Source organism: Microchirus variegatus (genome assembly GCF_963457635.1).
Source record: "Microchirus variegatus genome assembly, chromosome: 12".
In the NCBI taxonomy this organism is placed as follows: Eukaryota; Metazoa; Chordata; class Actinopteri; order Pleuronectiformes; family Soleidae; genus Microchirus; species Microchirus variegatus.
In genome coordinates, this window is record NC_139813.1 from 25,162,797 (window position 1) to 25,178,990 (window position 16,194).

General features: G+C 42.1%; 1 protein-coding gene across 1 annotated transcript in view; it reads left to right on the forward strand.

The window, feature by feature from the left end:
- Positions 1 to 16,194, forward strand: part of man1a1 (mannosidase, alpha, class 1A, member 1) — a gene marked incomplete at both ends in the record, with an annotated part of 154,930 nt that overhangs the window by 80,376 nt on the left and 58,360 nt on the right. Inside the window, 2 exons of the mRNA XM_083899187.1 lie at positions 2,857 to 2,972; positions 9,364 to 9,444. Coding sequence (XP_083755313.1) covers positions 2,857 to 2,972; positions 9,364 to 9,444 — 197 coding nt within the window. The remainder of the gene's footprint in view (positions 1 to 2,856; positions 2,973 to 9,363; positions 9,445 to 16,194) is intronic.

Consider the following 16,194-nt stretch of genomic DNA (forward strand, 5'->3'; position numbering starts at 1 on the left):
CAATCGCCATCATGCATTGTGGGAAATGTAGTTTATGGTCCTCGCAGGCCACATTTTTGCAGACTGCAAATCATGTTTATTTTTTGAAATCATGTTTTGGTATGTGGCGCCACCTACCGCCGTCTACCAATCATTGCACTCAGTAGAGTCTCAGCTGCCGAGCAACCATGGGTTGCCAGTTAGGTCAGAAAACTAAACCTAAAAGAATTGAATTTGAATGTAGTAACCGTTTTTGGCCACATTCTTACATATGGCACCTAAAACGATGTGGCCGGCCACATCTGGCCCCCGGGCCTTGAGTTTGACACACGTGTCATAGAAGCTTCCATCCACCGATCTTCTAGCTCACCGTGCTCACTGCGGCTAACGCAAACAAAGTCCTCTGGACTCTGCTTTTCCAACCTCCCTGACCTTGGATGAACTCGCAACTCTGGACACGGACACACATTGAGATTTTTCGATAATTTTACTTTGCTAAATGTTGGAGATTAACGCATGTTTTTCTGGATTTTTAAGTCTTTTTAACTGATGTACAGTTCGGAATTGTTCATTAATTAGTATCCGCTTACTAGCTCGCCAGAGCACGTACTAATAAATGCACCAGGTACCAAGTGCGATCGCTAACGGAAAAGTCGTTGAGTCTTGCTGGAACTGTGTAGTGGGCGTCGTTTTTTCCATTACTTTATAGTACCACCTTATCGTGGACTGGGTCGTCATAGACTGCCGACTTGCAGCAGCTAAAAAAGCACCAAGTGCCAAAGTGGTATCACTGATGGATAAGCAATAAAAACGAGTAGTGCTCGAAGTGTGCGATGGAAAAGCCTCATAAGATCAGTGTATTCACCGAGATCCTCCACCAAAGGAGAAATGTTGTAAAACTCGTGTGAACCATATCCGTTTTTTATATCACATTAATATTCTGCTCACATTTTGACCATGTGTATCCTGAACATCTCACACACACACACACACACACACACACACACACACACACACGCTGAGATCAGTGAGGGGGAAGGAAGCACAGTGACAAGACAATGGACCAGAGTAAAGTGTCTCGTCCTCTCTTTGTCGCTCTGGTGGCTCCAGTGGAGCGAAAATGTGAGCGGGACGAAAAAACAGGAAAGGACAAGCGACTGGATGTGCTGACACCTGCGCTTACACGCTCGCCGTTTCTGTAGCGCGGCTTCAGCAAACGTAGCCAACAATATAACGATCGCAGATGACGAATATATCGACTGATGTCAGGTTTTTATTTTGATTGATGCGATATCTTTTTGGCACATATAAGGTGCGTTCCATTTATAGTCGGAACTCGGAATTTTCAACTTAGAAACTTTTTTCGATTAACAACGCTTCTGTCGGATTTGTTTCACACTAAATAAGTCGTATATATAGGACTGTTTAACTTTTATATCGTAGACCTGTTGCTACGCTGTTTGTGTGTCCAAAATGCCATTGTTTTCGACTGAATGCTAACAATGGCTAGCCCAAAATACATTTACCTCCATGTATTTTTTTCTGATTTCCCAACTGGAACGCAGTGAACTCGCTCCCGGTTCCCAGTTCGGAAGGTAAACGGAAGTTAGCATTCATGCAGATTTCATATTCTTTTACGTGTTTTGCCTTATTCCAACCTTTCCGACATTCTTCTAAAGATCGCTACATAACCTGCTAATGTCCGACGTTAATCCGCAGCTCACTATTTAATTCAGATTTTGTTGCAATCTGCTCTCTCACCATTAGATGTCACCAATTCGTAGACAGTGGACAATTAATTGTCTGGTTATTGCAGTACCAGTGTATCGTGATATTGTGATTTCCACCGCTAATTTTGATGCTAAGCTAGGCTAAGGGCCCGCAAATTCTCACACCACTTTTATACATTTTTATCGTATGACCTGTTTGTGTTGTTTTGTTATATTTTCTACAGCATTTTATTGTTTTATTGCTTGTTCTTTTTACGTTTTTATTTGTTTCAGCTGTTTTTCGAGTGCTTTAGAAATAAAGTTGGATTTGCTCTGGAAATCTTCACATGTACTTGACAGAATGGGATTTTATAAATAAAAGCCATAAAAACCTACAGTGATAACAGCACAGGCTGTGATGGACAGCAGTTCTGCCTGTAGACGATGACTCAGTGGTTTTGTTTTAATGGAAAGCTTTTAGCTGCCTGTGAATCCTCCTCCTCCTCCTCCTCCCACCTACAGAGGAATATTCACACAATCACAAAAACCTGCATGTCTCCGGCTTTCGGTCTCACCTTGTCGAACACTTTCCTGTCTCTCCTGGACTCCTTCACTCTCATTATTGTCCTGCTGTTTGTCAGTTTTCGTCTTTCCACATCGAGGTTTTTCGGCGTTCTCGGACATGTACGCACAGACGATGGGGGGGGGGGGGGGTTTGGATTCTCCCCGATCGATTCTGCTTAATGGCGCGGCTGAAACGACGCTTTGTGCGTCTTCCCCCGCTGCGGCGAGGCCAATCAGCCTCGCCGCAGCGGCTCTGCCGACGTTAGCGTCAACCGCCGACAATCGCTGCCTCTCACCATCTGCTGAGCAGAAATAAATTATTCAGCCTCCAAACTCAACTCTTCACGTCTGCTGCTTATTTTATTTATTTATTTTTTGTAAGTGAAACTGCTGCCAGCATCTGTTGTCCTTCGTAGCTGTAAAATAAACATTCCGGTGATCATCAGGAGCGCCAAAAACGTATTGTTTTAGTACTATTATTATTATTATTATTATACAACTACCTTTGCAGGATTTGTTGTGTTTAGCAAGACAGCGTGAAGCAAACACGACATCCAGTTTTCCTCTGTTTTTTACCTAATTCTTCTGTGTGTCTCTCGTGCAGGGAGTATCAAAGGAGCGACGATCGTGGACGCTCTGGATTCGCTCTACATCATGGAAATGTACGAGGAGTTCGAAGCTGCCACCGACTGGGTCGAGAAGAACCTCGACTTTAACGTGGTGAGTCGCTGCGCGCGTTAGCAAGACTGCGTTTGACCGGCAATAATCTGGAAAATATCGGGACACAGGTTTGACAATGCGGTATTTGGAGAATCTAGAAGCATGGAAGCAGATATCCCGAACTTTGGCTTGTGTTCTAGTCCCTGCCAGGTCAAGAGCTCGGGCACCCATGAGCCAAATACCCAATCCTATGGGTACCTTGCTCATGGGTTTATACCTATGACTGCACTGTAGAGTTGCATTGGGTGGTCACATTAAATAAAAAGTGCATTAATGACACTACTTTGAGTTCAAAATTCCTCGAATTTGCAGCATTAGTTCTGTGAAAATGTCTTAATAATCGGTATGGAAACTGAAATATCTCTAAATGAATCGATATTGAATCAAATCAGGCACCTTGTGAATTGGGATCGAATCGATTCAGGAAATCAGCCGTGTTTCGCAGCCACGATGCCTGTGAGACACTGTTTTATACACAGTGACTTTACCTGGGCAGATCTCCAAAGACTATTAACCAGCGCCAGAGGATATTTGGAGATTTCATCAACGTCCCTGAGAAGACGTCCGAATGCTGTCACCACTTCTGTCGTCACTGGACTCGAACCATCCGTCCAACCAAAGTCTCAGTCTCTCCTCCACTTTATATTCTCTGCTTTCTGTGTCTCCAAAAGCTAGCACACTTATAAATAAGATGCATCTCAAAAACTCAAGGTGACTACCTGGGCTTTCAAGTGTCCTACAAGCTCAACAACGGTGTTTTTTCAAGTTTTCAGACGTCCTCAGAGGACCCGTGTATATTTAAAGACCTACTTTGCCGGATTCTGTCATCGGAGTCACCGAAAGTTGAGCTGCTCTCGTTGAGTGTTTGGAAAAGAAAACTTCACGTCGAAACAAAAGCCGAGCAGAGTCGTCTCATTAAAACGGGCTCATTGTAAAGGCGCTGGTGCAAAGTGGGAAACAAAAGCTTTATGGAAGTGCAGAAACGAGCATTTCAGAAAACAAAATGGGGCCACCTGCTGTGATGGTGGAGTTTGAGTGGCAGAATGACTGCTGATAAACACCGCGACAGTGAACCTCCACATCTGTGCTCGAACAACGCTGTGCAACAGTGACAATTAACTGTTCAGATGCAGAGCATTAAAATAAGATTTAAGCTAAACTAGAGGCACATGCAGCACAGGACATGTATAACTAAAGATCAGATAGAACTGGTCGTGGATATCTGCCAGGGTTCACGTTGCCAAATTCATGCTCCAGTTGGTCCTTAAATTTCTGTTTTGTTTTGATAACTTTGTCTTTAATGAACTGGAACATAAAAGTCGTCAGAGTTTCCAGGAGAATCACTCATAGGTTTGGTTAGGAATCACTTTTTGGAGTCAAGTAGATTCCTTCATTTAAAAGCTAGTCAGTAGATTGTTGGTAGATAGTCTGTAGATAGGCTCGTTATAGGCAGTATATGGCCTGTAGATAGGCCTTAGATAGGCCGTAGTTGGCTTGTAGATAGGCCTTAGATAGGCCGTAGATGGCCTGTAGATAGGCCTTAGATAGGCCGTAGATAGTCCGTAGATAGGTCGTAGTCTTGCATGACCACGGCAGTCTGTAGATAGCCGGTAGCCTCGCATGACCAAAATCACTAGTAGATAGTCGGTAGTCTCACATGACCAGGATCACCGGTCACTAGTCTGTAGTCTTGCCTGACCACGATCACCCACCGATGGTCGGTAGTCTTGCTTGATCACGATCACCAGTCAATAGTCGGTAGTCTCACCTGATCATGATCACCAGTAGGTAGTCGATAGTCTCGCCTGACCACGATCACCGGTCGATGGTCGGTAGTCTTGCCTGATCACGATCACCGGTAGATAGTCGGTAGTCTCGCCTGACCATGATCACAGGTAGATAGTCGGTAGTCTTGCCTGATCACCACCTTTTTATTACCGAGACATTTAAGACAAAGTCAAACCCAACATGACCCAGTTAAACTTCTTTACGATACCAAGATGGGAGTAGCACTTTGGTCGAATCTGATTTGACTCAAAAAGGATTTCGAGGGCCCATGGGGAACCCTGTGAACGGACCAAACCCTCAGATCATAATCCTTTTCTAAATTTGGGGCTGTAATCACAACTCGGGCACATAAAAACACTGTAAGACACGGTTACATTTGCCGCTACAAAGACAACGACAGCACTCTGTTCTGTTCTTACTTAATTAGGAGGCTCTTTGTAATGAGGAGGACTCGACAATCAAGGCAAACTTCAAAGGGAAAGTGTGTGTAGAGAGTGTGTGTTTTCCCGCAGATGTGTGTTACGTGTTCCCACATCGTTAATCAGCCAGAACACAGCAGTCCTTCAGAAATTAGCACAGAGAAACACTCGCTCCTACGATACTCAATGACCTTTTATTAATGTTTGCTCATCACAAAGATGAGATTCTCCATCGCTGCTGTAGATTTCCTAACTCGCGAGAGCAATATCGTCTTTTTCTTTCTTTCTTTTCTTTAAATTATAAGCCATTCCGTGAGTGGCAATGCAAACTATTCTCTAATCAGTGTTTAAAAAAGAAGAATCAAGTTTCTGTAATTAAAATATAGAAAAACACTTTCAATTAACGGTGTGTTCGCGATGAAACAGACAATATTATGTGAATATGCAAAGTGAGTGGAGCAAAGCTGGGACGGGAAAGAGCAATAATAAACATTAAAGTCAAAAAGATGAGAAAATGAAAGAAGGAAGAGTGAGTTCGTACCTTTTTTTATCAATAAAGCAGCAGTTTTTTACTCGACTGACACATTTTCAGCTCTTTCAACGACGGTATTAAAAAATCTTTCAAAATGAACACCTAGAAATGGTTGGTTTATGATGTTTATTGTACATAGACTTTGTTTTTTTCCCCCCTAAATCATGTTTTTGGACTTGACAACAGTTTTGAGGTTTGCACATAGGATACAGGACATTTTTTTCTTAATCAGAAAAACTAGCTTTTGTTGTTTTTAACCCCGCCCTAACAGCCAACAATCAATGAAATACAATCAAAACCATCAAGAGTTAATGGATAAAATAGTCAAATCACCTCTGTCCGTGGTCTTTGGGTCATTCCTACGGTGGCCCTGAGGTGCAAAACACAAAACGTAAATCTATCTTTAAATATAGGCATTTAAACGGTAATTTGTTTATGGTCCGCAAATGAGACCAGCGTTTGTGTTTTTGGTTTTGCGTTTGTGTTTTGTGATTTACGTTTATGTGTGTTTTTTGTTTTGTGTTTGTTTTTTGTTTTGCGTTTGTGTTTTTGTTTGTGATTTGCGTTTATGTTTAGTGATTTGTGTTTGTATTTTTCGTTTGTGATTTGTGTTTAATGATTTGCGTTGTGTTTTGGGGTTTGTGTTTTGCGTTTTTTGTGTTGCGTTTGTGTATTTAGATTTGTGTTTGTGTTTTTTTTGTTAGTGATTTTTTATTTTACGTTTGTGTTTTTTGATCTGCGTTTGTGTTTAGTGATTTGTGTTTGTATTTTGCGTTCCTTATTTGCATTTGTGTTTAGTGATTTGCGATGTGTTTTTTATTTTACGTTTGCGTTTTTGTGATTTGCGTTTGTGTTTTGCGTTTTTTATTTTACCTTTGTGTGTCTGGTTTTGCGTTTATGTTTTGTGATTTGCGTTTGTGTTTTTTGATTTGCTTTTATGTTTCGTGTTTTGCGTTTGTGTTTTGTGATTTGCGTTTGTGTTTTGCGCCTGTGTTTTGCGCCTCAGGGCCACTGTACCTCCTAATCCTTTGCAGCCACATGTAACCACAGCTCGCGCGGTGACGCAGCGACACCAGTTGCCCGAGTAGCTCGTACAGTAAGTTGCTCTTGAACATTATCTCAGTGGCTCAACCTGCGAAAGTCGTCTGCCGTTTAGTTCCCGGCAAGGAAAAAAGTCCAGGGCTTAGATGCTTAGTCAGTTTCCTGTGAGCGCTGTAATGGCTTTAATGTTTGTCACCATCAGGAGACGCCAGCTTTGTCAGGCCCTTCGTGCAGCACTGAGATAACGTTGCACAACTGCTGACTTGGAGAGTCATTGTTCGGCGTGGGGTTTAAAGCACTCGAAGGCAGACGCACACACATGCACACACAGACACACAACGTATGAATATTTAAAAGTGACACATTTCATGACTCCATTCTTTATATAAAACAATGTCTCACTCTCGGGTTTATTAAAACTGCAGCAGCGGGTGAAGAATAATGGCCTCGTGCGTCACGGCTGCCCCGGTTAAAAAAAGAAAAAAAAATAATTAGGACGAATTAACGGCACCAAACCAACTCCTCGATCCGTCACTCAGACTCAGGGGCAGCAGGAAACGACAGGACATATTTCGTCTGACATATTTGTCTATTGTCCTTCGTCTGCGTCGACGGCAGTGACTTATGAGAGCTGTCAATCACAGAACACAGAAACTTCTGGAGAGAGAAAGAGACGGAGGAGGAGGAGGAGGAGGAGGATGCAACAAAGCATCAAGCAAAGGCTTCGACAAACCTGTATTTCCGTCAAATTATTTGTCTTGTCTGTCGACAATTGGAGGCGCTTTACATTCGGATGCAGTCTCGCTGTCATTTAAGGGAGTTAAATTAAAGGTAAACGTGCTTCATTTTTAACTGTTATTTATAAACGGCCAATGAAACCAATGGGGTCTCAATGATAAATAATCTATGAATCGATTATTCAACTATTTTGAGTGTTTTTTTGTGAATATTCTTGCTTTCTTTGCTCCAAAAAACATTAAAAAGTGAAGTTTTTTTCAAAACTTCCGACATTTTTTGGGCCGACCAAGTCAACGATTGATCAAGAAGACGAATCAATTATGAAAATAACCATCAGCCAATGAAAACCAATGGGGTCTCAATGATAAATCATCTATTTTTAGCTTTAAAAATTGTATATTTTCTGCTTTTTATGCTCCATACAACAACAAAAAACTTGTTTTGTCAACATTTTCTTACAAGTCAACGATTGATCAAGAAGATGAATCACGATCACCAGTAGATAGTCGGTAGTCTCGCCTGATCTCGATCACCGGTAGATAGTCGGTAGTCTCGCCTGATCTCGATCACCGAGATCAGGCGTGAATATTTTCTGGTTTCTTTGCTCCATACAACAAAGAAATCCTTAAAACTGGTGATTTTTCAACATTTTGTGACATTTTTTGGGCCGAACAAGTCAACTATTGATCAAGAAGATGAATCAATTATGAAAATAACCATCAGAACAACTCAAAATGGTGGATTTCTTTGCAACACAGGTTCTGATGCTGTTTTCAGCCAATGAAGCCAATGGGGCCACAATGATAAACTATGTTTTCTGGTTTCTTCGCTCCATACAACAAAGAAAACCTTTAAACTGAAGATATTTTAAACTTTTAAGTTTTTAAAAAGTGTATATTTTGTGGTTTCTTTGCTCCATATAACAAAGGATACCTTAAAACCGAAGATTTTTCAACATTTTCTGACATTTTTTTGGCCGAACAAGTCAACTTTTTGTAAAGAAGATGAATCAATTATTAAAATAACCATCAATCAATGTAAACCAATGGGGCCAGAATGATAAATCATCTATGAATCGATTATTCAACTATTTTGAGTGTTTTTTAGCTTTAAAAAAGTGAATATTTTCTGGTTTCTTTGCTCCATACAACAAAGAAATCCTTAAAACTGGTGATTTTTCAACATTTTGTGACATTTTTTGGGCCGAACAAGTCAACTATTGATCAAGAAGATGAATCAATTATGAGAATAACCATCAAAACAACTCAGAAAGTGGATTTATTTGCAATCCAGCCAATCGATAATGGAATAAACACTGATTCTGACAAATCTGTGACTCGCCGTTATCAGCCGATTGAAACCTGCCAATCAATAACATCATTAGAAGGTTAATCCACATAATTTGGCACAATATTTACCTCATTACAATATTTACATTCCAAAATGGGCGACACTCACATTTATTTAATTTGCCTTCTCTAAACGTTGAGATCCCTGGAGTCTTTCTGCCCGTTTGCCTAAAAACAGTTGAGACGTCTGAGATGGTTTTCTTTGTGTGTGTGTGTGTGTGTGGGTGTCTTGTGATAATTACTCAAGCACCTGCGGTTCAGACTAAAAATAGGTAAGAGATAAAAATCTACTCATGCAGCTCTGTGGTTTCCTCTCACAGACGGTACAGCAGCACCGTGTAAACATTTCTGCAGGTCATTTATTCATCTCGCCGTGTCCATGACGCAAGTTTTTTTGCCTCAACGGGACCGAATTTATACGAAACGAACCGCCGGCGAAACCTTCGTCCTCTCGTTATACAGAGAAGTTTTATTTATTTATTCATGTAATTTACCCCTCGTTTGTGCTTTTGTCTCCGCCGCAGAACGCCGAAGTGTCCGTGTTCGAGGTCAACATCCGCTTTGTCGGCGGCCTGCTGTCGGCCTACTACCTGTCTGAAAAAGAGGTAAGACGCTTTCCTTCGCCTTCGCTGCTGCAAGTCGCGACAACGGATGGTACAGAACGGGGCGATAATGAGTGTTTTTATACGCTCTAGATCGTTACTTATATCCCTTTTAATTGCTGGCGGTACAGATAAATGAATCCCATTAGCGGTTGCCAAGGTAAGTTCTTGGGGTTGCTCTTTTTTCTACACAGTTAGATTAGTTTGCTGCTCTTGGTTCCACAAAGTATTGATTACTCGAATGCCCTGAATGTTTTTTTGTTTTTGTTCTCTGGTTGGTATTGATGCTGTGAACGTGCCGGTGCTCTGCTCCAGACTGGATTTATTCAGAAAAATGGGATCCTATAGGGCCGACCTGCATGACTTAGTAGTGCCAGGTTGTGTGTAAATCTGCTCGGTGAACATGTCACGGGCAGGTATTACACTCTGCTCTGCGGGGATTTTTGTTAATCTCACCTCTCTTCAATATCTCGTCTTCTTTATCGCTTTTAATTACGTATCTCGGTCTCTTGATGAACAATTCGAAGCATTGATAACGTCGCAGCCCTGAAAACCTGGCGTTAGAGGCTAAGGTGTTAGCTTATATATATATATTTATTTATATATACATGTAATCTGCAAAATCATCCCTAGCGGAGAGAGAACGAGAGTTTTGAGGCCAAGTGCTTCCTAATTAGCAGAGAGACAGATTGCAGGTTGCAGAGCTTTGTTAGCAAAACCCATTTACAAAAATCAATGAACTTTGCAGCACTTCAGCACACACACACACACACACACAAACACACACACACACACACACACACACACACACCCGCGAAGAAGCAATCCTGACGACCGGTATTTCTTATTTGCCAAGTTTTAGGAATGTGGGCCCCAAAACCCGAGCAAAAGATTGGCACTCTGTCGGGCAGAACCTTTTATGTGAGGAGCCATATACTTGCACGTAATGCAACCGCTAATTTACAGCTATATGTGTTACAAAACTTTGTGAATGGGCCATTTCCAAGAAAAAATGTGTGGGGGGGGGGAAACAAATCAATGAATTCATTTCATGCAGTTCTTTTTATACATAAATCTGAATTATAAAGCTGTTTGCTCGGGGATCCCAAAAATATACCTGTGGGTCCTGACCCAGACTTTGCTAAGGTCCAGTAGTTGCCTTGAAATTCAAAATGCTGTACCTCTGATTGATTAAAATACTTCTCGATCTGTTTCCACCCCATATTTTAAATGCTTCATTTTCGTGAAAATCAATGAATGACATTTTGCTTTCATTTAATTTAATTAATTTAGGTACCTCATCGGCTAATACAAAAAAATGAGCAATGCTGCCATTTCCGTGGGTTGCACCTAGTGGCCACCTAGTGGTGTTTGCGATCATACGTGCAGCAAATAGTGTTGTTCCTGAATAAAGAAGCTTCATTTGCTCGTCTTTTTGGTGCTAATCAGGGAGGGTATCAGCGATTAGTGGTAATCGAATGGTGAACTGTACCAAAAAAGATGTTTGTTTTCCTAATTCACGATGCAAAATACACTATTTTAAGTGATTATACACTTTTACAAACATATGCGTGGTCGTATCTGGCGTTAAACCCTACCGTTTCTTTACACCTTGGACGTTAAACCAGTCGTTCGACAACATTACGCGCGATTGTGTCGTCGTACGAGTATTGAAGCAAACTGGATTGATAACAATATCCACGTCTGCCCTGACAAAAGCCGTTCAGTTGAAAACCATCCTCGTGAACCTCGTCACGCTCTCAACAGGTGTGAAACGGTCGACCCTCGACTCCTCTTCGTCGTTTCTCCTCGGCCGTCGCTCCAGGGCAGCTCCATTCCTCATATTTTTTTTATGACTCGCCGAGTATTTCAATCCCAGCCTTTGGAAGTCGTCTCTCACTCGGTGCTTCAGCTGCAGGTCAGGGTTTCTCCTCAGAGGTGGAGGCAGTAGATGAATGTCGGCCTTGGAGGACGGAGGCTGCTGATGGACTGGGTGTCTGGATTTTGCTGCTGGTTTGGAGCAGAAATTATTGGTGAAAAGAATGGAGATGAAAGTTATTCCAGAAGTAAATATTGAATTCATGCTGCCTGTTTTGGCAAAAAAATGATAATTTCGACTACTTTTCAACAAGTTCTCATAAAGCACTCCAGCTTTGCTCTTCTCGGAACTGTTCCGACCTTTAAACGAGTACTTTGGCACAACACTCTCCTGATAAAAGCTCATGCAGTATCTGCAGGGGAGCACTTTTGCCTGGCGGAGTTTTCACAGTAAAAAAAAAAAAATGGATTAATTCCACTCAACAATGGCCCGACGTTACGCAACTCGTCCTCCCGTGAATGCAGACGTAAATCCGAGGGATCGCAGCGTGACCTGTACTCGCGCTGCGTCGCGTTGTGTTGATTCGTTAGAAACGGGAAGTCAAAAAACATCGTAATAAATAAAGAAAATGAAACGGATGCCTTTCGGTTGCACTTCAAAGCTCCTCGGCCCCGGCTTTGTCCGGGGTGTTTTTGTAACGCGGCGTGACAGGAGGACGACGGATGATGAAAGGTGTTGAAGACGGACAGAAGGAGCAGGTAGACGAGTCGATCTCTGTCTCGCTCTCTCCTCGTCTGGCTCCGGCTCAAAGAGAACCCGCGAGCCTTTGATGAAAATTTGATCAGTAAATGTACAGCTGGTAGCGGCAGCGGCAGCGGCGGCGGTGGCGGCGGCAGCGGCGTGTGCGCCCTACTGGCAGGCTTTTTACGTCGCCCGGGCTGCATACAGATCGCGGCGTGTAACCTCATCTGGAGGAGGAGGAGGAGGATTGACGAAGACCGCAGGAAGCCGGGGAGTAATGTATGAAGAGATGGACGAAATGAAAAGGACTCCAGACCTTCTGCTAATCTGGGCTAAGTGCTTCATGCAGGGAAGGACTCAGGAAGGACTGCCAGCAGCGTTTTAAGGGAAAGAGAGGGTACAATGTGAGGACGGATTCACGAAAGGAGCCAAAAAACAGACAAGTCGGTAATAATTCACTATTTTACGGAAAAAACGGGGGACAATAGTTTTAATGTAAAACTCAGGGTTCGTACGGAAATTGAAAATGCATTTTCTAGGTCCTTGAAAAGTTAATGAAAAACTAAATTTCCTGTAAAGTTTTCGGAAAAGTCACGGAAATATTGCACGGATAATATTTTGGATGTGGAAAAACATAACTAAAATGATGCGAAATTTAAATTTAAATTTACACGGAAGTGTCGAGCGAAGACATGGATTTTGAGATGCTCTGTTCAATGACAAAATGCCAGGAAAGTGTAGTTTCAATGGGTGTGATGTGAGTTAACCGCGTCTATGGCGTACGGAGACGATCATTCAGTCCTGGTGTGTGGATTTCGCCTGCTAACACACAAAAGCTAACGGAGAAGCTAAAAAACACAAGGCAACACACTTCTCGGGGGTAAAAAAAAAAACGTACGAACCCTGAAAACTACAATTTTAGTATTGATGTCGAGCGAATGCCAGCTGCCTATTTTTTGCGATGTCTTGACAATATTTACTTTACGTATTACGTAGTAGACGGCGATGCAGTTGGTAGACGTGGAAACAAGAACTGAGGATTCAGAGAAATGTACATTTAAAAAAAGGAATGAAGGTGATAAAAAGATAAAATAAGACCTTGAGGCGTAAAAAATCAAATTAAGAGGAATTCAAAATGAAGTGAGGTTTCGTATCATGGGAACTGAGCAGTTTTAATTCAGCGATTCTCCGTGTGTGAAATTCAGTTAATGCCATCCAGCAATCAAAAAAACATTTTAAAACATAACAACTTGACGTTGATGGAAACTAATCCCAGTCTCCTTCCACATGTACTCGTGATAACGGGGATCCCAGCTCGCAGAAAACCGACAGATTAATGTAGAAAAAATCCCATTACTGCAAAAACCAGAGTAGCTATGCTAATAAATACATTCCGGATGCTAATATTTGAATTTCCAAATTTGGTATATCTTGTGTTCGTCCTCCATTGTCCTAAAATCTATAAGATAACATACTGAACTGAAGCTCACTAGAAGATATTTCACCTAAATCCTTTATACCTGAGTCCTACGATAGAAAGCATCGACTTAATCGCTAAATGTATCTGCAAGCTAGGAGGCAGGGACTCTGCTCAGATGTTTTAAAACTTTTATTGGAACTCTTTATGACTGAAATCACTTTATAGGAACTTACGATGCAATAAAAAAAAATATATATATATATATATATATATATATTTATATTATTGAATACTTGAAGTCAGCACTTTTAAAGTCCAAGGATGTGAACGAGCACAACAACTTTCTTATGGGTACTGTAATGGTAAATTGAATTCCTCCGTCTCAGAGCTACAACTGCCCATCACCCTATACCTGCCCAGCACAGGATACCAGGTCCTTTTGTATTATTGTGTGTTGTATATTGTGTAATTAGCATGTCTGGCCTGAACTTGCACCTTCCTGCAACATCAGCAGGGTAGTCGGCTCCCCGATACCTACAGTGGACAAAGAGGTGTGAAAACACCGCCTGGAAAGGCAGACGCTTTGTCTATTGGAGGAATGCGAAAGGGGGGTCTTTCTCCAGCCAGGATCACTCCTGCAAAGATTGACCTTTTCCTTGCAACGAAAATAAAAGTTTCATTCTTCACCAACAGCAGAGAATTTCCACAACAGTACTTCTCAAAAAACACGACCCCGTTTTACCTCTTTGAGTGAAAAATGAAATGAAAATGTGCGAATATGTGGCAGTAATTTAGAATGGCGTACTCCACTTTTGTCTGTATTGAAAGCATATTATTCAAATTCAGTGAATAAATCGTCCTTTTTTGGATGTTTCACTTCCATCTCGTTACAAACTAATACTAACTAAAATCACTGTAATTGACGTTCTGGCAGGGAACAGATGTCGGAGTGTTGAAAAGTGTTCGCATTAATGCCACAAGAGAAAGGACCAAAAACCTGGAACTGTCATTCCATGCTCAGCCAAATCAAAAATGCAGGGCTCCAGCTGCACAAATCACTCTGTTCTTTTATTGTGTTCCGTTGTCAGTCGAACAATTCCCTCCTCGGAGGTTGTTTCCTGTAGTCTGTGGATTGCTACGTCCTGTTTCTTCTCTTCTATTAAAGTAACCTCCAAAAAAAAAACACCGTCACTAACTGGTGACTGATGCATACAAACAAAAAAAACACAAATGAGTGATTTAATATGTGTCGCAGTTGGCTTCCAACTCCACCCGCTTGTCCTTCTGCCGCACCTCATTGATCTGCGCTTGACTGATTCGGTCTGGCCCACTTCAGCCGCTTGATGGATTTCCGTGGCAAACGAAACAACGGGCCGTTAGCCGAACTCGAGGTTCCTATCTCTCTTGCCGCGCCTTCCTTGATGGATTCTCTCAAAGGCTTTTATTGTCAGTGAGTGATCGGAGGTTTGGACGAGAGTCAGTGCGGCTTGGCTCGGACGAGCGCACATTCGCCAGTTTAACCCTCCGCTAATCGATTGGTCTTCATTAAATCTTGGGGTTGCATTAAATCTCACGGAATCTTGATCGGCAATAAGACAGGCATCCGTTTTTTTGGATGAAATCATATCCAGTCGTGGTACTTGAAGCTTTCAAAACTCATTCGGTTTTCAAGAAATTTCCTTCAGTTCTTCTAGTTGCCGAGTTCGCTGGTGCTACGGCTAGCGCAAGTCAATGCTATCAGCTAGCATGGCATTAGAAAAACTCAATTGTAACGGCAGACTATCGATGTACATATGTGTTGATAGAATGTTTTAAATAAAAACCAGCCTTGCAATTTGAAGGATTTATGTCTCAGCAGCAGCAGCAGCGCGTCATACTTCCTGTTCGGCTACGGCAGCGGCGGACTGATTCCGCTGCTGCTGAGAAAGTAGTCCCTCAAAAACTCATGCGACGCGAGGTTAGTTTTGTTTCAAATATCATTCTATCAACACAGATATGTACGTCGATAGTCTGCCGTTACAATTGATTTGCCTCGGGTGCACTGTGGAGTCGGTATGCATGTTTCTAATGCCATGCTAGCTGGTACCATTGACTTGCACTAGCCATAGCACCAGCGAATTCGGCAACTAGAAGAACTGAATGAAATTTCTTGAAAAGGTCTCCAGACATCTCCGTCACACCGGCTGAGTTGGAAAATAAGGTCTTATGTCCAAAATTCCGAACTATCCCTTTAACTCGCCATTAACCCCTTAAACATGTCGTCATAAGACTCGAGATTTTCTGGACACGATCCTGTTAGAAACATCAATACATAATTGCTCATTATTGCCAGTATTTCTGGCAGTTTCCTTCCCATATTTCACATTGTTTTCCCCTCACCCTGAAAACATATTTTCGCTGGATGACTTCGGACAAGATCACGGCAGGGGAAGCAAAAGGTGACGAGTTAGGAAGCAGCAGGTACACAATGTTTGTTTTTTTATGATGGTTGTTCTGCCATAATGGCTGACAGGGTGGTACAAAAAAAACAGAATCAGATTATTTGGCGTATTGTTTTCTGCTTGTGACAGCTTTGTGAAAACGTCAAGAGAAACAAGGGAAGCTTGTGCCGTCACGTTGGCTGTTTCGACGTCCAGCTGAAACAACAGCAGCAGCAGCAGCAGGAAGGAAGTGCACGTGTTCTCATGAAAAAGTCGTTTATTTGGACAACCGCAGTTGCGCGAAGCCCGAACTCAACGCTAACTCGCATGTGCACGGTGTACGAAGTTTGGAA